General features: G+C 36.6%; 1 protein-coding gene across 2 annotated transcripts in view; it reads right to left on the bottom strand.

The window, feature by feature from the left end:
* The window catches only part of PRTFDC1 (phosphoribosyl transferase domain containing 1), a 49,983-nt gene that overhangs the window by 17,763 nt on the left and 8,133 nt on the right, over positions 1-24,087 (bottom strand). For both annotated transcript variants that reach the window (XM_074900139.1, XM_074900138.1), the window contains exon 4: positions 4,172-4,237. In XM_074900139.1, the coding sequence (XP_074756240.1) occupies positions 4,172-4,237 (66 nt within the window). The remainder of the gene's footprint in view (positions 1-4,171; positions 4,238-24,087) is intronic.

The following is a 24,087-nucleotide window of genomic DNA, read 5'->3' as shown; positions in this document are numbered from 1 at the left end:
ATGACATGCAGAGAAAATGGTTCAGTAAAATAAAAGAATAAATGAGAGGCATAAGAAAGTGAGATTTCATTATGTTCTGGGAACATCTTCTCATATGACAAGTGGAGGAAGAAAATGGTAGATAGTGCATGAATTGATTTAGGTGAGACATATAAAGGAAGTCTGGAGATTTTATAGCACAAATCCTGCCAGAAGGAAGTGAGAAGTGCTGCATAGTGAATATCTTCCTCGGAGTGAAACCTCTTTTTGATATGAGCTGATCAGTCATTTTAGGAGAACATCAGAGTAGTGATGGAGTGCTCAAACTAATGCAATGAAGTACAGAGAGAATACAAGACATTCACTTTTTTTCTTGATTGTTATTTATTACCTTCTACACTTCTCTGAAAATACCAAAACCACTGGCTGTCAACAAGATCTACTCAGTATGAACAAGGGGAACAGTCCTTCATAAAGAACATAAGCACTGATCCATATTACAGACAGATGGAATATCAGAAATTCACTGACTCCGTAATTGTGTCATGCTAACTACATAACTACTTTGTTTTCACTAGAAGTTCTTATTAACCTAACATATAAGAATGATTAATTTTTTTCACATTCTGTGTTATGCAGTAGTGATGACAAAAATATGTAGATCTATTTTTGACATCAAATACATTATACAATTGTAATAAGTATTTAATTGCAAAATGATATAAACTCTTCCGTTTATGATTTTGTCTAACTTGTCTCATTTGCAAGGAGACAAGTCAAAGTGGTATAGGAGCTTGTTTGAAAAGTTACAGGACATACTACATATGGAATGATACACAGAATAATTCCTGTCAGTAGAGACTTTGGACCACATAACCAGCTCCAAAACTCTCGGGACAAAATATATACATACAGATATAAGAGGTAAATGGCAGTGATAACTCACAACTCTGGTACAGCTGAATCTACTAAAGTTCCTAGATGTTTTAAAATTAAGTTTAAATGTCACAAATACTTTAAAATATGTTATGAATTTTTACAGTATGATTGCAATATTAATAATAAACAGGGTTATATAATTTGTTCTTTCTCCACATCTACATAAATTTTCATAGCCATTTTGCTTTGAAACAGTGCATCTAGTTTTTTGGACAGTTATTAATTATCTCCCTGTTTTCAAAATTTATTTCTCTTTACAAACATTAATGATAATTTTTACCCAAAGGAGCATTTCAGCTTTAAAGTAATTGAAAACTAAGCAGCTACTTAACTATGAAATCAGCTACTGAGAAATTTTATGTTTGCTACTTACATTATTAAAGGAGAGGTTTTAAAAATTTATTTTTTCTGCATAGAAATGGTTACAAAGCATTAGAGTCTTAAGCTATATCAGGACTCGTTCTTCAAGTACCTTTATTAATGATTCGTGCCATGGAAATCTTCATTCTTGCCTCTGTGACCTGTTCTTCACAGAAGAAGAATTTCAAATTTGGGATGATCTTCTTCAGGTAACAGTTTGGGTCTGTATGCTAACTTTCCTCTCTCTCAGAATATTTTTCATGGTTTAGGTCATTATACATTTTCTGCAGGCTTATGATATTTTTATAAACAAAAGCATATTGTAGAGAAGCACATAGGAGATATTCTTCGTTCTGAAGAGCTATTATCCTTAACAGCCTCTTTTTAATTAGCTTTTAAAATTTTTTGCTTTAAGCTTTCTCTGAAAAAAACTTTGTTATAGAACATCATGTTCATGAATATACTCAGTAATCTTTTTTTCCAATAATAACGCATGGAAATAATTTAGTTGTTCACTAAGATTATAGGCTAGCTGAGGTTCCAGGTATCATTACTTAATGAAAAGCAGCACTTCAAGATCAAAATTTCAGAATCTTTTGTCTGTAGGTATCAAAACTGTTTACAGTATTCATGCTTTTAAACTTTGCAGAAACTTAATGGAACTTACATTCCAAACCACTTTTGAAAACATCTTCCATGATCATTAAGTTAATGGGACTTAACCTGGCATATTAATTTTTCAATACAATTACAATCTTTTCTTAGTAAGTACTCCAAGCAGGCAAAAGAAGCACCCAGCTCACTTAAAAGCAGGGAAGCTGAATTTTGTCAGTAAGTCTTCCACTAATTCACTCAGTGACTTAGAATGGTTACTAAAGCCAGCAGTTTTAAAAGCCAGCAGCTAAACTAAGGTACTAAAAAACACTTCAGGGAAAGATTTACATTGACTGTAGGAGGTTCTGAATCAGTCTGCAAATGGCTGATTAGTAAAATGTGCTGAATACTCGCACTAATTGCTTAAGTCAACAACAGATGGAGGAGTTGGCATCTGTGGACATAAGGCCACTCCTTCACATATCCAACTTTAGACGCGCAAGTAGGAACATCTGAGCTCAAGCTCTGTGTCCCAGCTTTTCAATAAGTAAAATAAGTCTTAAGGAAACCCCATTCTTGGGTGTTACAGTGAAAATGCTATTTAATTATTCATACAAAGGCTGTGTCACAGACAATCACACATGCAAACAACCGCCAAATATGCCCTTTCATCAAGTCTGCTCCCCTGGCAGTCCCAGCCCCCGCCTCCTGCTATGCTTCAGCCTCTCCACACCCAGCTTCCAGCACTGGGCTCCCTTCCTGATCGGAAACCATCTTCATTCCCAAACCAGCCTCTTCACGCCTTCCCAGGATCCCAGCCTTCTTACACAGCAATCTGAAACTATATTGCTGTTCAGTCTTCTCCCCAAGTATCTCCTAGCTTCCCAACAGCCAAATTTTATGTCTGCTCCATACCTGGGAACAGGAGGGCCATGCCATGAGAAAAAGGTCACTGGGATTTTCACTATAACATAGAAACTGTGGAAAACACAGAACTACTTGGGGTGAAATTTTCCTTCTATCTCATACATGTGTGGGCATACACAAATACACAAAAGTCCTGCAAAAAAAAATAATGTTTTGCCCCAGTCAATTCAAACAATACTAGAAAGATTATGTCTGGAAAAGATATTAATAACTGCAATCATTCACTGGGAAAATTTTTGATTGGAAGATGGGAAAGGGACCTGGACCTGGAAGCTTAGAAAGCATTTGGACTACCTGTAAGGTAGAGAAACATATGCAAAATCATCATAGAAAAACAGGTAGCTCCAGTGTTTGAATATTAGAAAGTAGCAAATTAATTAATATTTCTCAAGAACATGATCAAATGCTTTAGTGATCATTTAGAAACAAACGCCCAGCAGGAGTATTTAGAAGTGCAAATTGAGGACATCCATATCACTAAAATAACAGTATTTTCTTCATTGAAGTTCTAGCTGCATCAAAACCTATTTAATATTAATGAAAAATTTAAAGTTAAGGTTTTCTCTTCTTTTTCTTGTGTACTATAGTACAACAAATAAGTTTGCTAGTGCTACATTTGAGTGGTTTGAAGGAACTGATATTATTTACTGCCAGCTAATAAAAGAGTAACTGCACATGCAGTACAAATATCAAGTATTATGTTGCCTCAATGCATAAGTAAAGAAGCCATTTCTGATAATTTTCCACATAGACCATTTGCCTAATGAAATCAGCCTTCCTTCCTCTTCAAAGTACTGCTTTGTATTACCCCGGTTGGATTAAAATAGCCTTTTCACTGACTCAAACCATTCTCTTTCATTACTATAATGTTCAAGCATAATGCAAAGCAAATTCAGTCATGCAGCCAGCCTGATGTTGAAATAAAAAAAAATCCCATTTGATCATCTGAGTGAAAGGTTCCACAACTGAACTTTGTCCAGTAGGCAAAATCGTATTCAACTCTTCATATGCTGAATTCAATAGGGATACTCAATGTGCAGTTTGTTTGCATGCACTCATCGAAGGCAGAAAATACAAGGCTCCAAGACATAAACAAGTTCAGGGGAAGCATTCCAGCAAGGATTTTGCCCACAATCTCACTGATGTTATGTGTATACCTATTGAGAAATCCCTACACTATGATGGAGGGACTACATTCTGACATTTTTAGGTATCTGCAATCTGAAAGCAATGTCATTACAGCAATTTAACAGATGAATACATTTCTTCGATTCCAGTATCAGTATCTGGCAGTCCATGTGAAAAATTACACAGCTTTTCTCAAGTGCTTTTAGCAAATGTATTTTCTTTCTTAAATTTAAAATTAACAAACCTTCCCAGTCAGCTTTGAAAGATCATCTCCTCCCATTATCTGCATATCTTGCATAGACTGATCATTCTGAAAGAAGAAAGATCAAACTTTGAAATTGGATATAACTGTATAAAATAAAAGCATAAACATGTTAACTTTTTTTTTGATCTTTCACAGTATTGATTACCAGTATTTCTAATGCTTATTAGTATTGGTGTATGACAAAACCACACTCTCACTTGTTCCTATGGCCTCTACCATCTCCTGATTGTATTAAAGCTAACATTAAGCTCCAGGCTTTACTGAACTAGAAAAACTTGCATCTTTCTTTTTAAAATAATGTTCCCTTGCTTGCTATTTCTTAATATGATACATGTTGAGTAATGTATTTGTCCCTTTCACAATGGGAGGACAGGAGCATCTCAAAACTTGACCAGACACCTGTAAGCACGTTCTTTTTTTGGAGCAATCTTTAGAAACACAGGCAAAATGTGCTTACATCTGTCACTCACACAGAGAACACTGCTATTTTTGAAGAAATTCACTCAGTATTTATTTCCAGGGGAAAAAAGTTTTGCAAAAATTATCACTTGTTGTCAAGAATAGTTTCAGTGTGCCATACAGTTTCAAGAGGTCTGGTTTTGCTTTTTCAGCTAACTCAAAGATAAAATCCTTGAGTCCAATTTCATAAAATAAAATCCTGAAAACCAGGTCAAACCAAACGCAACAGAAAAGTATGCTTTGATTTTCCTATTAGAAAAGGCATTTTTTTAAAAAAAATCAGTAAAACATTTTTGACAAATTTGTCTTACAGACATTTCTAGTTGAAATTTGTTCTGATGAAAAATTCTCAACCATCTCTAGTTCAAAGTCATCAGCAGCAGCACACAAAGTTAAAATCACATAAGGGAGATAAACTTTTAAGGGGAGACAAAAGACGCTGTAAAGAAGGTAGCAAATTAAAAAATACACAGTCATGGCCAGGCTGTATGAACTTTCCAGAGAAAGCAAGAGCAAAATTAACTATAGTTAATGTGGGGGTTTTGCCAAATTGCATGTGCTAATCTAATCCCCCTATCCATAGGAAGACTGCGTTAGTCCGTTTTCAGTAACAGCTGCAGTACCATAATGTGACACTGTAATTTACTAGTAACATCTGGAAGCTTTATCATTACAAACAACTGACAAAAAATGCAATACTTGAATACTTTGCTTTTATTTCATAAATGCATTGCTCTGAAGTAAAATGTTTCTCCACGAATGGCACAGTAGGACTTATGAGGTAGGTGAGGATATACTGGGCTAGGGGGTTTATAGCTCTTCTTCCCCCGACAAAGCAGCACCAGCAGAGGCAGCAGGGATGCGCCTGCCATGCAGCACGGTTACAGCTGCACGACTGTGCAGATGGGAAGTGCATCTGCCCACGCCCACAGCCCAGGTGGCAGAAGTCCAGGGACTTCGAAGACACCTTTGCAGCCACTTGATCACAAGCAATCTGACAACCCCAGGAACTATTTGTGGTCCCCATGGCAATGGATTGTCTAAATTAATACAGCTTTCCTGAGTAACTGTAAGTAAAGGCTGCAGAATCACCTAGATGACAATTTCTCCAGGTCTGCATACTGCAGACCCACCAAAAGGCTCCCCTTTTACTCAGACTCCATTCTCAAAAAGCTCTCGCACCACAGCTTTCTAAGAGGTCCTTAGCAGTCATTGCCTTAAAAGACAGTTTTTAGACCTGCCTTCACTTTTTCTGCACCGGATTGAGGAGCTTTAGATCCTTTTCATGCTGCTCTGATTCGTTTCCTGGGAAACAGAGCTAGAGCAGGAATGAAGGTTACATCCCATATGTTTTTTAATGTAAGTTTCAACATTTCTCTTATTTTTGTAAAGAAAAACAGAAAGAAAAACTTAAAAACAAAGCAAGCAACTGACTTCCTCAGAAGATTATTTTAAAACTAAATAAAAAGTGGAAATAGAGAAAATTTTACGTTCAGGCTTAAAAGCATAAGAATTTTGTTGTTGAGCAAGACAGGTCACTCTTCAGTTCAAGACTATTATAAGACTATAAAAAGCAGATAGTTTCTAATATCTACCATGGCATGTGTAACCAAGGCACTGACAAAATATTTTTTCATTTCCAAACGAGAAAGTCTGAAATTTCATTAACAACCAGCACACAAGAATTACTGAAGAGGCAGTTTGCCCTTAGCTGCTAGTTAAAAAAGAGAGGGGGAAAAAAAGATAACAGCGAGGTGCAATGATTAATTAATTAATTAATTTTTAACTAAAAAAAAAATCAGCAGTCTTCACAGCAGCACTGTTTCCTTTGCATTCTGTATTTCTGGCTCCAGCTGAAAGGAAGACGCTGAAATAGCATCTTCATTGCTGGCAGGCAGTTAAGCAAACACAAAAGCCATTGAGAGCTAAGGGATCAGAGCATCCTGTGAATGTGCGTATTCATACATTGGCTGTTGTGACACAACTGCACACAATTATGAAAATCCTCATGTTCTGACTGGAGAATGACTGCTGTTAGAGGACAGGGCTGAGTATTCACTGTGCCTAAAAAACACATAAGAAAAATGCAGCTCAGAACCCTCCAGCCAAGGTGTTTTCAAGAAATTTAAAGAAATTATTGCATTACACAGTAGAGCAATTCTCTTGCAAAAAAAAAATCAGATCATTGATTTCAATGCCATTTATAATGAACTCCACATTCATCTATTAACTCATATTGCAAAATACATACCCTGCCAAACACCAAGACTCAATACCACAATATCACATTACTGTAATCATAATGCTCATATAGATAATGTGCACACTGGTTGCCATAGGAACCTCTCAATGCTTTTTTCTGAGTTCTCGGTTTATAATCTCAAAATAACACTGCACTAAATGTTAAGTATAAAGTACAATAAATGTCAGGAAAGAAAAAATCTGTTTCATTCAGTACTAATTACTGTCAATTCAGAACTGTTTGTTTAATTTTTATGGTCTCAAGTCATTCAGAGCTTCATTTTTCCTTCGGGAATTGTTCCATACCTTGACAAAACTGACACGATCAAGTTGCTAGGACTTCTTATAAATGCATAGACATGGATTAAAGGTTCACTTTCTGTCACCCAAATTTCTTCAATACTTCCTTTCTAACATCCCTAAACTCTATCAACACAATTTTTGCTGTTCAATGCTTGATGCTAAACATATTGCCCCAGATAGAGACATATCAAAATCACACTGTTTTGATTAATGCAGCACAAAATTTATTGCATCTGTTTCTAACAAGAATGATGCAGTGTCGCATCCCTATACCTCATCACAAGCTATATTTAATACTGCATTTCAGATTTTTTCTATGTTTAATAAATCTGAATTTTCCAGGATAAATACCAATTTCTTTGTTTCTACTTGCTGCGTTGTGCTTTTTCACCTGTTCATCTTTGGCTTATAATTTTATTGCATTCAGACCTTGTCAATATACGTCTTCAGACCCTATGAACACTTGATGGATGAAAGCAAGAATGTGGCTATTTCCACCTCCATTCTTCACGGCATGCAAGATACAACTTTGACTTTATATGCTGATTGGAAGTATAGATATTTAAATTCCATCTATACTAAGTCATGTCTTTTGAACTGGGTGGGGCACAGAATTATTACATCTCTCTTACATCTCCTGAGATCAACACTTGGACATAGTTCAAGTTGCAAGTGAAATGAATTGGGTGGTCTCAGGAAAATTTATTATAAACAGCATTGCTCATCTGAAAATTGCACCAAACTGTGAACATCTGTTACTCTTCTAAAGAAACAGAATCTGGAGTACATTAATACTGGGCTCAGTGAAACAAAGATTCTTTAATCATGGCAAAAAAGTAGCTCTAACATAACAGTTTAAATGTATAACTAAATTATGAAATATGGACACCAGGTCATTATCACACATCTAGTTACTATAGTCTGCAGAGTTCATATGGAATTTCTTTGAAAAAATGTGATTACCTTTTTCTTCCAGAATTCATCAGGGCAACACTTAACAAAGAAGGATGTGACCATCAGACCTCTTCTACTTTGCTTTCTGCAGCTTGGATGATACAGTAGATCTGCCCACCAGAGGACTCCCATGAGGACAGGTCTCTCACTTTGCACTGTGATCCCATCTCCTACATCTGGGATTTTGTGCTGGTTTTGGCTGGGGTAGAGTTAACTTTCTTCACAGTAGCTAGGACAGGGCTGTGTTTTGGATTTGTGCTGGAATCAGTGTTTATAATTCAGGGATGGTTTAGTTATTGCTGAGCAGTGCTTACACAGTGTTAAGGCCTTTTGTGATTCATACTGCCCTGCCAGTGAGTAGGATGGGGGTGCACAAGAAGTTGGGAGAGGACACAGCTGGAACAGCTGACCCCAGCTGACCAAAGGGATGTTCCATACCGTATGACATCATGCTAAAGCTGGGGGAAGAAGAAGGAAGTGGGGGATGTTCAGAGTTATGGCATTTGTCTTCCCAAGTAACAGTTATGCATGATGAAGCCCTGATTTCTTGGAGATATCTGAACACCAGCCTGCCAATGGGAAGTGGTTTGTTTTACTTTGCCTGTGCATGCAGCTTTTGCTTTACCTATTAAACTGTCTTTATCTCAACCTACGAGTTTTCTCACTTTTACTATTCTGATTCTCTACCCCATCCCACAGGGAGGGGAGTGAGTGAGTGTCTGTGTGGGACTTAGTTGCCAGCTGGGGTTAAACCACAACAGCCTCCCAGGAAGGTTTTGACCAAAAAGAAGTGATTGATAGACCATCATTTTCAGTTATCCCTTGGAACCTCAAGCCATTGAATACAGAGCATTTCTAAGGCTTCCCCCTTATCCCTCCATAATGGCCAAATGAAATGGTTAGGACAAAATTACTGCCAGTAAAGTTTCTGACTTATACCCACAAGTGGCAGAGTTTGAAAAGCAAGAGTCCAGCATCACTTCACCAATAGGTTTGGCGTGAAATGTCCACTAAAGCAGAGTAGAGTTCAGTGTCCACATTCACTTTGGCCTCACCTTTTTATTTTCCGTTGAGACTGTCATTAACAGCACATGATCTATGCTGCTTCTGCTCTCCTAGGGTGACCCAGAACCTTGAAATGTCTTCATTAAAGAGGATTATTCTGTTCCTAGTTTAGGTATCTGAAAGTTAAGACATCTAAATCTATGCATCCTGGGCTCCCTTCATAATCAATGTAGAAGACAAAATAGATCACATAAATCATCTATTTCACCATATGGGAAATCTACAACAAATAACTTACAGCTAGACATCTATCTGTAAGAAATCTGAAGTTAGGTGAGTTAAATCCCAGCTTAAGAGGAGAGATCAATATTTTCTTCCTAAAAACCTCACTGAGCACTCAGAAAGAAATTATTTTCCATCACATTTACCACAGGCTCATAAGAAGCAATGATCTTGACTATTTTCCATTACTAATGTGGGAAAAGAGAAAGAATGAGAGATAAGGTCTGCAGAGTACAACTAAGATCATGAACTATCCACTCAGGCTCTGTCTCACAAACATTTAATACAATTCTCTTTTGTACCACTCCAGGAAAATTTGCTTGCGTGTTTACTCAGAGGTTTCATTTTAATCTAGGTGAAATATATTTGAGGAGGGATTTCAAAATATACAACCAATCTAATATTTCTTCCAATTTATGTCACAAAAAGAATTAGCAACTAGTTGTTGGATACTTTTTACAAAAAGATTACACTGGATGATTAATAGGGGTCTACAATCTGAAATTCTTGGAGCAAAAATATAAATTTACCTATAGGGTCTATCCACTGAATAATGAAAACAATTGGATTTCATGTGTGTGGGATCCATGATCATCCAGAATGGAGTCTCAACAAACCTCAATAAAACAGTAACTTGCATTTGATACCAGAGGAAGGATAGCAAGCGCTTAGGCTACACCTTTGAAGGTGACTTCAACAGCTACATTTGGAATGGCAAGGGAACAAGGTGGATGGCATTAAAGCCAAATGGGAGAAGAAGACATTTACCAAGTTTATAAATGATGAGGATTTGAACAAAATTCTTCATAAAGTAAAGAAAAGCTGGGACTTTGAAACATCACATGGACACAATTAATTTATGAAATGGATATACGTTTTCAGAGACATGGCTACAATACACTGCTACAACAGAAATTGAAAGAAAACCCAAGCAGAACTGTATACTCTGGCATAAAAATTAACACATATTACAGATATGTTTTTCCGTTATGAAAAAGCATAATGCTCAGACAAAAACAGAGCAGATATGACAAGAAATTACCTCTCAGTTAATATCTTTCAAAAATGAAACCACAGAAGCAATGTCTCTCACACAACTTTGAAACAGAAAATTATTACTTCTATGTAATTTAGCTGCAGCAAACTGATTCACAATATGACCAAGCTTTCTGCACTTAAAAAAATAGCATTGCAGAAATCAATTGCAGGTGTTGTCAGAGTTTAGATAGATGTATCTGCAATTATAAAGACTTCTGCATTGAAATTTTATAATGTTCAATAATTATGATACCTTTTGCTACATGACCATGCTCTACCATCTCAGTCATGAACATAATAATTAAAATGAAAATTTTGATGTTCCAGTTTGGATGCAGACACCCTAGTATGAAACTTAATTGCTTTGCAGCCTGCCTCCTGGGAAGTACTTCAATGTACAAATATGTTGGTCAGGGAAGTGTCAGTACGGCACCTACATCATCTGTTAACCTATTTTGACTACTAGGTAAAGTCAAACTGATATATAAAGTATAGGCTATGAAATTAAAATTATCCCCACTATATCAGCAGAAGTAAGAACAATATCAGTAGAGTGGTAATATATAAGATAGTGTACAAGCAACTTACATTTGAACTGATACCATTTTGGGTTTCTTCTTTAAAGAACAACAGCTAAGAACAAAGAACCTCAAGAGTGTAGGTCAGAGCACAGACTGTCAAGGTTTTCATGGCAGGCAACTAGAGGGACTATCCAGGCTTAAGTCACAACATTCAGAGGACAGCTAGTAAGTACTGTTAAGCTGGAGACACGTGCAAATGAGTGGGAATGATACAGATCACTTCCCAGTAAAGACTGGAAAGCATGCCTTCCCTTGCCCAGAATCAAATGTATACCAATGGGCAGACTGAAACCTCCAGGGCACACCCACACTCAAAATAATCAAGTGCCAGGTCACTGATATATTTGAAGGAGGTGCTTTGAATACCTTGCAAACAAGCCAACAATGCTGAACCAACTGGAAATCAAATACAGTAAACTGGTATACACCCACCATCAGCACATCATGCCCTGTCTCGCAGGGACAGTAAAGGTACATTAGCACTGAAGCACTGACGGTTTCATATACCTGCCAGCTTTAAAGCTGCCTTCCTGAGCTGCTTGGTAACCACACCACTGACTATGCTCCACTGAGATCTGCCTTATTGCTATTGCCAGTATAACCTGTGGTAGTGAATTTTAAACTGGTGTAGTTATACCTATCAGAGCTCTAGTTACTACCGTGTACTTCTCTGCTGACATGGAAGTCCCAGACATAACTCTTCTCTACGGTTACATTTACAATATAACTAATTTGAAGATTTTTTTTTTAATTCTTTTTCTTTTTTGTTATTATTACTTAAGTAAAAATTTCATCACACAGGTTTGGAAGTGCTTCAAATTCAGGCTAGTCTATCCAGTTCCAGGGAAGGCCAAAGTTCTGCAATGAGGAAGTTGGTTTTGGACAGAGAAAGACAAACAACAGACTTACTGACAGCAAGGTACTACTTATAGGCTGACCTGTGGTAACACGTGTATGTTTCTTCCCAGGGCAACAGTAAGTTATTAAACTTAATAAACTGGATTGTTTACAATCATCTGTTCACACATTCAGTAGTTTCTTGTGTACTAGGACTCCTGCATGCCTTCTCTGTATTTAATCCAAAGAAGGTAAGGTAGCTTAAAACAGATACTAGAAAATTCATTCCATATAGGAGTTGCTTCCACAGAGAGTCTATGGTATCTAATGAAGCATAAACTGCCATTGAAGCTTCTCCCTACCCAATAAGTCATCTGAAATTGATCTCTCTTGTGTGTACTCTCAGACATCAACAAAGGTGAACTCACATACAATGATAATGTGTATTTGCTAGGGGCAAATATTAAAAACTGTAAATTCTTCACACTTTTTATTTTGCTGGAAGCATGTGTTCAACACTATATTTCCACCTATTAATAAGTTCTGTAGATATACAGACTAAAGATATTTCAAAGATTTTCAAATAAAGAAAATTTTCTAAAAACACGGCTGCATACATAACCTACCCCTGTAGTTCTATTGTGGGTAAAACTTCCTTTAAAATCTCTAAACAGAGATATGATTTCAGTTCTATTGTCATAAACATGAAGTAACTCTACAGGAAATGGGCCAAACTGTTATAAATCACAGTAGAATTCAGACCAATTAACTTGGCTAATAAGGATCATAGACAATAAATTATTTCATATCTTCCTTTCTGGTTTAGCAATTAAATTTTATACATTTGTTTGGTATTGGTTCAATAGGCTATTTTGTTTAAGAATGAGGCATTAAGACTGCATCACCACATACAACAATATGGCACAAAAAGCACCTGTATGCTTAAAAAAATCATCAAGAACTGAAATCAAGAACATGTGATACCAAATGTTTCGAATTCTATATAAATCAGAAACAAGGTAGATCCTCAAACCTCAGGTTAGTTTCTACAGAGTGTAGTCTGAGGTTTCCTTGAACTATAACTTCTTTTATTCTGTACAATAGTATTTAAAACACAGAAATAAAATCTTCATATGTTCCAGGATGAGAAAAGGTACTAACAATTTCGTAGTTCAGTTGTGTGAGGTGAGATTCAGACCACATACATTGTCTCCTGAGATGGGAGGCAAATAAAATTTAAAACTTACAGACAAAAGAAGGATTTAGGAAGTCTGCTCTCCAGAACGGCGATAATCTTACTCGGGTACTCATTCTGGACTGCCAGGAGGCATTACTAAGGGTATCCACCTTTTGTGATAATAATGTAATACAGCCCACACTCTTGGAATAGACTTGGGCTTCTTTTCTTCCTCAGCTGTCAAAAGACCACCATAAGCTATAGAGTGTAGGGAAAACCTTCCTTCTGTTACTATGCTATGGTAGTGCAAAAATCATAAAGGACATCAAGCATGCTATGTCCAACTATACTGGACTCTGCTAGGAAAAGGTCAGTTTGGGTTCAAGTCCACATTAACTGGAGTATCTGTCTTTTACCCAATTATTATTTAGCATTAAATGCATAAACATTATAGCAGCGGAACCAGAAGTCATGTTTCCCAGCATCACCAGAGGGTCTCAGCATGCCAGCTGGGACACTACTAGATCCATATGTACCATCTTACCCCATTTTTTAAATTGTGTTGTAAAGTACTGGACAAAAGCAAATGAACATTGTGAAAAATTGTGTAGTGAATTTGTAGCTAAGAACGCTGTCACTGGAGGCTTCTGCAAGCACAAGCAAAACCAGCTTTCTCTAATCACAAAGTACTAACCTTATGACCCTGACTATCAGAAGTTCCTAGGATTTGGTGATAGGTAGGAGAAGAATCTTCAAATCTGTCAAATAGCCACAGGTTGAGAAAACAGATAGGTGTAAGCAAATTCACAAAAGATGAGTGATAAAAACCTCAAATGCTTAGTCCCTTCCAGCAATCTGGAATCTAGTGTATCACTGACTTTCACAAATCAGTATCACTCTCTTTAATACCACTATGTTTGGTCCCTTGGCTAGAGACAGCTTGGAAACCTTTGACAACCCACATATCTTTTGTGAGTTTTCTTGCAAGGTTATTTTATAGTATCCCTTCTCTATTTAAGTATTCTAAGTTCTACCTATCAAATGAGGAGGGAAAAGAATTTTCTATTTGTCACACAGATAAGCACTTCAATAATACAGTACTTCTTGTTATTGCTATATTGCTTTAAAGTAACCTTTTTGGTTTATGCCTTACAGCACCCTTGGGGTGTGGCACTGCATGAAGATCTCACATGCTATGATCTGTTTTAAGAAACTGCATTTAAGAGGTGCCAGTAAAAGAGAGTCATAGAATTCCCCAGGAAAATTAGAACCCTCTGGCTTCTTTTAATTAATTTTGCCCCATTTCAGATTCAATATAAAAACCCCACACACTAGATGGTATTATTAGCATCCAAATAAGTAATCAAGGTGATATTTTTCCAATGCATAAACATGTCATGGTGCTTTCAAACCCGTCAGACCTTATTTGTACAACAGGATTAGCAACCATTATGTTCTGGACCTTATACATAAGAGCATTTCTCCCTGTCACTGTAAAAATCTGTGAAGCAGACTGAAAATACAGACTATAGTCTCTCCTAATAATGGCATATAGTATTGCTGCAAATGATATAATTTAGTAGTAGCTTGCTGTATTTCTGGCAGAATATGAAACAAAATATTTTACTAAGACTAGACTTCAACTTTTTAGGCTTTGTAACAAATCACTGCTTTGCAACAAATACTGTATCCAGGGGAACCTTAGAATCTCTTTAAAAAGATGGCCTTTTGAATGCTTCTAATGAAATCCCTTGATGCTTTGAATCTGCTCTAAAACTGACCAATTTTAAAAACATCCACAGTCTCAAATGTTAAGATGTTCCAGAGACCTGGACTGCTTAAAAATACCAAAGATTTAAGCTCATGAGAAAAACATATTAAAAAAATTAAGAAAAATGAACTTCAGATCTAAAACTCCATTTATACATAGTAGCTGTACCCTCTGTAACATACTGTAATCTAAAACATTTATTTCAAACTGGAAAACATTTTTTAAAAAAAAACATTACAGTTTGTTAGAAAAATGTGACCCTTGAGGAGACAAATCTCTCCAGAAAGATTAGAAAATACCTCTTGTGGAGTTTGCATTAGATCTGAAGTCCAGAAGAACAGAGTATCAACCCACAATACAGGAAAAGTGTAAAAGGTTTTCAGTTAGAAGAATGAATGTCACAGCTAAAAATCACAAATCAGCATAAAGGAAGGTACCACCTAAACATGGAACAGTGGATAAAATGAAAAATATCTTGACAAAGCAAGTAATTACTTGCTTTAATATGCCCCATAAATGCCTTAAAACAGTATTTTGATATTGCTGGAGAGTTGTAGCACAGCTCAGTACCACTCTGCCTTCAGTGTCACATCTGCTCTCGTTCTGTCCCCATGGCAATCAGGCCACTTCCTACTCAATTCTCCCCCGGCTGAGATGTTTGGTTCCCCCAAACCTTTTACATGTGAGTCACTGAAACACTTACTCATACTTTTAAAAAAAATCACTAAGAATTCAGATGGTGCTAACATATTTAAGTGGTGTGTAGGTGTGTTATCTGATGCACACAGTTACAGAGATCACCCCTCTATGAGTAAGTTTTACATTACAGATAAACTTGATAAACTGACAGTATGATAGGCTTATTATGACCTTTCCTGAACTATGCCCACAAATTAACGCCTACTTATATTATTAGTAACACTCCAAGCCCCTAAGCGGTGTCCAACAGGAAAATACTGTATAATTAAAATAACTTAAATCAAAAACATTTTCTTCCTCCTTACACTCAAGACAGCCTTGAGCGAGGGATGAATTTAAGCTCTTGTGTCTCACAACTCTGGCATCACGTTAAATAGAAGCTGTAGATGCCTAGAAAGGAGAGCATCTGCCTCCAGGCCTGAGAAGTTTCACAACACTGAATTTTAAGGTCACATTTTATTACATATAGTACAGCCTTCTTCAGTTTGCCTTCAGAACACTGTGAAAAGTAGGTTGGTTCACAAAAATAATTAGGGTTGAAATACCCATACTCCCTCTGATACCTCTGAGGAGCTTCTCAGATAACGAGGAGAGCCCGAGGCTTGCACACTTGATAACAAGGATCCCTTAACTATATGCACACTTCTTTTTCCAGCAAGAGCTGTGCCAGCTAAAGAAGGTACTGCCCACAAGCTGTCTCCAGCTGCTTTTAACTCTGCCTCTGGCAGGGACTACTGGCAGGCTGAGATGCATGTATGCATCTGGGTCAGTAAAAATGAATCCAGCAAGCCAAAGCAGTTCAAATTGAGTCTCTTGTAGCTGGTCTCATCTGGGCTGAGACAGGTTAGGAAGTGCTCAGAAGCAGCTGAGCTGGCAAGTGTGACTGGCAGGAGGGCACTACAGTTGCTGAGGAATGAACTGGAGACTATAATTGCTTCAGCTAGTGCATATGTAATCAAAAAAGAGACCCATTTTCAGTGTCTTAGTTTTCACACCAAACCACTACCTATCTGTACCTGATGGTACAGATGAATCTGGCGGAGAGTTTATTCTCAAAGTTGCCTGAATCATGTTGTTACTCTAATAACACCAGCAACAATTTAAGCAAGACTGCTGTTCTTCTCAATTTTGTAAATTTCTTTAAAAAATGAATCACCTTGTTGCAAGAATAAGCTTTTGGGACAACTTCCGCTACTAACACACTTTCAGCTATTTCTCTGAGAAGCTTTAGTGTCTCTGAGGCTGACATTTTGCAGTAAGACACTGCTGCATGTAGAAGTGGGTTTTTTTGTTTCTTTCATGAAAATATTCTATTTTTAAACAAGTCAACACTTGGAAAATGAATATTTGGACACAGTTAGGAGGACTGTGAATTGTTGCATCTCCAAACATCCTATTCACAGAAAATATGATCTGTTTCTACTGTTCCTCACCTTCTTAACCATCTCAAGTCTTACGATGTTTCAGGAGACAACTGAAGCATCAGAGGTACACAGATAGCATCAGTGCCTGCTTAAGACTTGGGATATCTTTGGCTTATGTAAAGGACCTTTTACTTGCTCATTTTATCAGGTTTGAGCATTTCAACAGAGCTTTCACTCAAAAAGATATTACTACTTTAGGATGCAAATGCCATTTTATCCATTCAGAGACATGGAAAAGTACACAGAGATAAAATCCCTTTGGCAATTCTAGGAGTAGATTTCTAGTTCTAAATCTCTCATCTTTAGCTTGCCCATAAGACATCTATCTGGCAGCACCACCTGCAATAACTAGAACCCATTTCTCAGAACAGCAACAACTTTAAGGTCTATACCCATGACACTGGTAGCCTGTGTGGACTAAATTAATGACCTATTTTTGTTGCTCTAAATATGCTTCTAAAAGTATATCATGCTACGAAGTTCTCTGTACAGGTGTTCACTGTCTACAGTGCTGACCACAAGCCATGCATCTGAGAAAGGTTAAGAGCATATTTTAATTTTGGAGTGTCTAGTATATGCACAAACTCTCTCCAAATTAAATAAATAAACCACATTTTGCCTACACTGAAGATAATTTATTTGCATGTCACATTGATAATTCGCAGATAATTTGGAGTTCAATCCTCTGAAATTATTGCAGAATTTGGCCTTAAAAGTTGATAGGAATTCATTCTACCAGGTAGACTCCAAATTGTAATTCTTCCATGGCTACTCAGCGTGATGAAGATGACGTGGTCATCAGTTAAATTGTGTGCATAAAGCAAAACAAAGGGAACACACAATCTGCCCAAGAGAAAACCTGTAAGCACAAAAGCTAATGTGGAGTCTCTTTCACCTCAGGATGCACATTTTTCTCAGGAGATTGATCATAAATTGTGTTTTCATGACACACAGGCATGGAGGTTGTACAATCATTGTAACACTGGTATAAAGCCCTGGTATAGATATGAATCATTAAATGCAAGCAATACACTTATTGTTTCTTTTGTGTTGTTAAATGAATAAAACCATTTTGAAGTTACTTGCTTTTTAGGGTCAGGATTCAACATACTGTTTTCATATGTAGAGTTCATACTGATCTTAAAAAAAAGTTTAATACAATAAGATTATACTGAATAAGAATAGGTTATTATGCAAAACAGGAATGTACATTTTACACGCTTCCCTGATTATAGTCTGATGCCTCATGCTGTTGTGTTTTTTAAGGTGGAAGTATTTAGTAATGGTGCATGAGAACTAAAGCTACATGGTGGAAAAAGAAATTATTTTACTACATTTACCAACCATCTTTCAACTTACTTGTTATAAAATCCCTGTTTTCTTACTCCTACAGTAGAGAGATTTAGCAAAACTATTTACTGAGATGGCTTCATATAGCAAAAACATTCAGATTTCTACTAAACAATGCTTGTTTTGTTGCTTGCTTTCAGAATTTTACAGCACTAATGTTCTTGTTTATGCCAAGATTAATAACCAACAGTTGTAAATATATTTCAAACTGGAGGTGAAGAGGAAGCAAATCACAGCAATGGATTTGTTTGTGAACAAACTTCAGTGCAACCATTGTGCATGGATTACAATTCAGAAGTCAGCTTTTAAAATTAGATATGTTCTAGAAACCATAAATAATGTATCAATTTTAAAGAATTACATGAATTGACCAAATGCACATAATCCTCTAGAAGCTTCCTCCAAGTGACTAGCAAACAACATTACTTTGAAGTTAATTCATATTTTTCAGGATGATTTTCAATAGTATCTTCTTGACATCAGAAGGAAACTGCACTTCTAGAATCTGCAATTCAGATACTATATGGAAAACAGATCAATATTCTGTAATAATCTCTGCTCAGAATGGAATTAACAACTATGTTGTATAATCTGATTATCAACAATTCATCTACCACTCTCTTTCACAAGTGCATTGCACAATTTCACAGAACAGTCTGGTTTGGAAGGGACATTTAAAGGTATCCAGCCCCCCTGCAATAAGCAGAGAAACCTTCAGCTAGATCAGGTTGCTCAGAGCCCTGTCCAACCTGACCTTGTATGCTTCCAGGGATGGGGCATCTACCACCTCTCTGGGCAACCTGTTCAGTGTTTCACCACCCTCATCATAAAAAATTTCTTCCTTATATCTAGTCAAAATCTACCGTCTTTCAGTCTAAAACCATTACCCCTTGCCCTATCCCAACAGGCCCTGCTAAAAGTCTGTCCCCATCTTTCTTATATAGGCCCCCTTTAAGTATTGAAAAGCCACAATAAGGTCTCCCTGAAGCCTTCTCTTCTCCAGGCTGAACAACCCCAACTCCTTCAGCCTTTCTTCACAGGAGAGGTGTTCCAGCCCTCTGATCATCTTTGTGACCCTCCTCTGGACCCACTTCAACAGATCTGTGTCTTTCCTGTACTAAGGACTCCGGAGCAGGATGCAGTACTCCAGGTGGGGTCTCAAAGTTATTCAAAATAACAGAGTTTATTATAACATAATAACATAACATAAATATTGTTGTTTCAATATTGTTATTCCTGTGTGGACTAAAGTGACAGATGACTGGTCTTCTGTCACTTTAGTCCACACAGAAATAACCAAATAAATCACAACGTCTTAAGGGACAGTATCAATCTCAGTCCTAATTTGGCTCTCCATGTTTTTCAGTGAAAAAAAGCTATACCACCAAGATTCACTTGCCCTTCCCCAAAATGTGAGATTTACTATCAAACTTTGTAAAATATAGTCATTGAGAGAATTAAAGACATTTATGGATAACGATATTTCACAAGAACAGGAAGCAATGCATGTAGAAAGCACACTGGTCTGCCTAATAAAAGTATGTGGTGGTTTTCCTCTCTTCCCCCAGCCCCCACCACCAATTTCAACAAGTCTTAGCATGATTCTTTCAATTTTTAGCTTCCATCATCTGCCCACTAAAGAAGTCTTAATTCACACATATTTAGCTTCTCTTCTACTGACAGGTTGCTGAGAACTTCTTAAGAAAGTCTACAGACTCTGCATACTTCCTCTTCTTCTCCACTTAAATTTTTCCAATTCCATTACAAAAATAAGCTTTGGTTTAAATATCACATTTGGCATACCTATGGAACAGGATTAGGTGATATTGTTAAATCTAGTAGCAGGGGATTAGACTTGATGAGCCGGAACATCCTCTTCTGTCTCAAACTCTAACTCAACCTTTACCTTTATCAGCCTGTCCTAAATTGTCCCTTCCACACTGAATAGAGAGAAGCTCTATTTATTGTTTGTGAACACTCTTTTGCTATGGTTCTCATGCTATGTTTTTTCCTAAAACATATCCCATTCAGTACTTCATGACATCCACATCCTTCTATTCCTTTGTTCACTCTCTCTTTTGGTTCATCCTCATTCTTTCTGGTCTAGTCTTGTCCATTAATTTGTAAAACACCCTAGTAAAACACCTTCCTGCTTTCTCTGTTGTACTCGCTCTGGATTCTTCCTAATTCATTCTTTGCTCTCCTAAAGTTATTAATATAACAAACATACTAAAAAATTTCTGGATCCATGTTTCTTACCTCTCCTGCTGGTATCATATTCTCCTTAGATGACATTCCCAAGCCACGCTTCTTTCTCCATTACTTTTCAACCTTGACTTCAACCTACCATGTTTCTGAAAATAATATTGAATTCTTCTATCAATCTGAAGCTCTCACCTCTTTACAACTTCAGACCTCTAATACCCTGTGGAGGAGCAATCACTCAGGAAAAAATTGAGTATGGTGAAAGCTGAATATATTAAATTTTATCCATCCAGGTTTAAACTCAAAAATCTCTGCAGTCAATTGCGCTGTTCCTAAATTATGCTATATTAAAATCTGATGGTTTAGAACTTAATATCTAAGGAGCTGCCAAATTCTATCAGTTCTTACATCAGTGTTTCCAGAATATATTGTTTTCCCCTAAAACTTGGCATGCAGCTCTCCATACCCGCATCAGATTTCATGTGAGGACTATTCTAGTGCTTCTTTGTCTACCCACTATACTTATTGCCTCACTACGCTTCAGTTCATTCAGAAAGTGTGTTTTCTCTGCTCTGCCTCTTAAAACTCAGAGCCACCATTTCTCATTCAAATTTCCATCATTGGATTTTATTTTCCTCTCCATCTACTTCCTGACTCTTGCCCTTAAGTCTACACGATACCTCCACATGTGTTTATTCTGAAATAATACTTCCTAACTCTCACCTTGGTGCTTTCTTTTAACTTGCCTGCTGCGCTAGAAGCTTGTAAAGTGGCCATACAGCCTCTAATCAACCCCCCACTTAAACAATCTCCTTATTTTGTGCTCTTTTAAATAGACAAAATTAAAATGAGAACAAGTATATCATATCACCTGTAAGTCTACAAGAAATGGCATTCTTCAAAAATTGTATTTCTATCGAGGGCAACTATCCATGTATCTTCCAGTCATGATTCTTTTCCATTTCACAATTATTTTTAATATCAGTCTGACTGATTAAGAAGCCTTAAAATTCTGAGTTATAACAATGTCATCAAGTGTTTCTTTGTAAATTGTATATTTCTCACAGATATAAACTTTGTTTACAATTAAGCACACCTAATTTTTTCTTTATTGATCTACACCTAAGCCTATTAGTTTCTGTCCAGGTGTAAACTCCTTAACTTTCTCTACTCTGTATCATTTTAGAATTCTAGTGAAAAAAAAAAAAAAAAACTAAAGAAAAGGAAAAATACAGTTCTATTTCTAGAGGAAATAAAAATATGTTTTCAGACAAGGATGCACCTCCAGTTTCAGTTGCAGAAATTCTATTAAAGGTCTAAGAACGAATACTGATGCCTGTAGAATATAAACAGTATTATTAGGCTATAAATAATATTTTTAGGCTATGGTTTTCTAAGTTGTATTCCATTTTGTTTCCTCTAAAAATAATAACAAAATGGGGTTTTCCAACATTACCTGTATATATACTAAATTCAGTAATCTGACATGCTGATTTGAGATAATGAAACAAGGCACCCCTTGCAAAAAACAGGAAAGTTTCTCCTAAAGATGTCCAGGCTTAGGCACACATTTCATTATTTTGCAAATCAGATAAAACCATCCTGATTATGGAAATACAAGCAGCCCCTCATCTCATTAGTATCTACAGAATATGTGTCCTATGCTTTTCTTTTTAAAATCAATTCATTTGTATGAAGAAGTCTAAAAAAAGGATTTACATGCCCAACTTTCAGCTACTTACTGTGAAAGCAGATCTTAACATACTAATTAAGTGTCTAAATTCTGGAATATGATGACAGGTTTGAGAAACAAAGAGCCATGTAAAGCTGGTCATATTTGCAATCTCCTTTTCCTGTAGTCATGTCCATATGCCAGATATCAAAGTACATTTTCCACTGATATTTTGCAGTTAAGTTGTACTTTCACTGATGCCAAGATCTAACTTTGGGTGACAATCAGAGCCCATTTTTGCTACATGATTAAAACAAGCAATCCCACTTCAAATTGCAACCTCTAAAAATCGACTAACCTTTCAGTATTGATGTTGGAATGAGACAATTCAAAAATCCCAAGAGTTTGAGCTGAAATTAGTTGTTGGGTTTAAACAGCTGGAAGGGGGAAGGGAGACATATCTGAATGAGGTATATTGAAAGCAGCAGGACTCCCTTTAGGAGAAAAACAGAGAACAGTTAGTAAAAGGAAGCAGGATAAATAATATGAGAAGAACAGTGTCTATAAAATGAAAAAGGGATAAAAAGAGAGAGCGGTTATAAGTCTTAATAGAAAGTGGAACAGGAAAAGCAAAGTGAGGCAAAGGAGTGGAACTGGTGATTATCCAAGACTTCATGTAGAGTCTTACCTCTAAATCTGTAATTATTTGCCTTTGATTAAAGTGTAAAATACTGTGAGAGGTATGTTATTACAGAATAAACTGACATGGGGTCTTTGGAAGTCTCATATGAGGTTGGGATAGTCACTCAAACTAGTAACAGCGAGTTCCTCAAGCATTCTGACCACGGCTACACTGACAAGGGTACATTCCCTAAAACCTCCAATTGGACTGTACACAACATAAAATGCAAAGGATGACAGATAGTGGTACTGATACTGTAATCAGCATTACATTTATGCATATCTCATGGAATGAACCTACCAATATTAATGTAATTTCAAATTTATACTGCAGTGTCATTCAGCTTCTCAAGACCAAGCAGGTATCAAGCACTGTTACAAGCACTAATCAAGCAGAGCTTCGGGGTCTAAATACATGACACCTGTTTAGAAGCACTTATAAGAAAAAAGGATTTATTTTCTAAAAACTAGATGCAAGCACTAGCTCTAGGGAAGGCAGTAGCTTCCTGCTAAAGCATGAGGCTAATATCCAAAATATGCACAGCCACTAAATGCTAAGATCATCTAAGACTTAAGTCTTGACAATTGCATCCCTGCATAACAAAATTTGTATCACAGTTTCTGCTTGATGTAACACACTTTTGTTTTATTTCCTCAGCAATAATGTCAAGATTTCCACACTTTTGCAGTATACATCTGTCACTCAGTGGTTACGGGTTAGCATGGCTAATAAGAGTTGACTTGTCACCAAGGAAAGAAATTTTAGAAGCAGAGTGTCTTCATACTGGATAAGAGATAACCCAATAGGAAAAGCATGTGCATTACCTATATGGCAGGTGCAAAACAAAAATCAATTTAAGTAATTCCACTATTCGCCAAGCAGTATTCTTGAAGTGCTATCATTACTACATCAAAAAAAATTGAGTATAATTCCCATGTGCCTTTATGTGAGACAAATATTATATTTGACTTTATTAATTAGTTCTGTAGTACTGCTAAACATCTAGAAATTGTATAATATTAGTATTGCACATGTCCTTCATGGACTTGACTAAGTCTTGGAAGAGAAGTCCCAGGACCAAATCCTAATCAATGGCTACAAAGGGCTCTCATGTACTTCTCCTCTATGATGGAAAAAATTCAGATGGGATTTGTGAAAGTTAAGAAAAGTTTATGGTCACTGGCATCAAAACAAAATGCCAACAACCTCTGTCTG

Source organism: Athene noctua, chromosome 2, assembly GCF_965140245.1.
Source record: "Athene noctua chromosome 2, bAthNoc1.hap1.1, whole genome shotgun sequence".
NCBI classification, from domain to species: Eukaryota; Metazoa; Chordata; class Aves; order Strigiformes; family Strigidae; genus Athene; species Athene noctua.
This window is presented reverse-complemented; position numbering and strand designations above follow the sequence as displayed.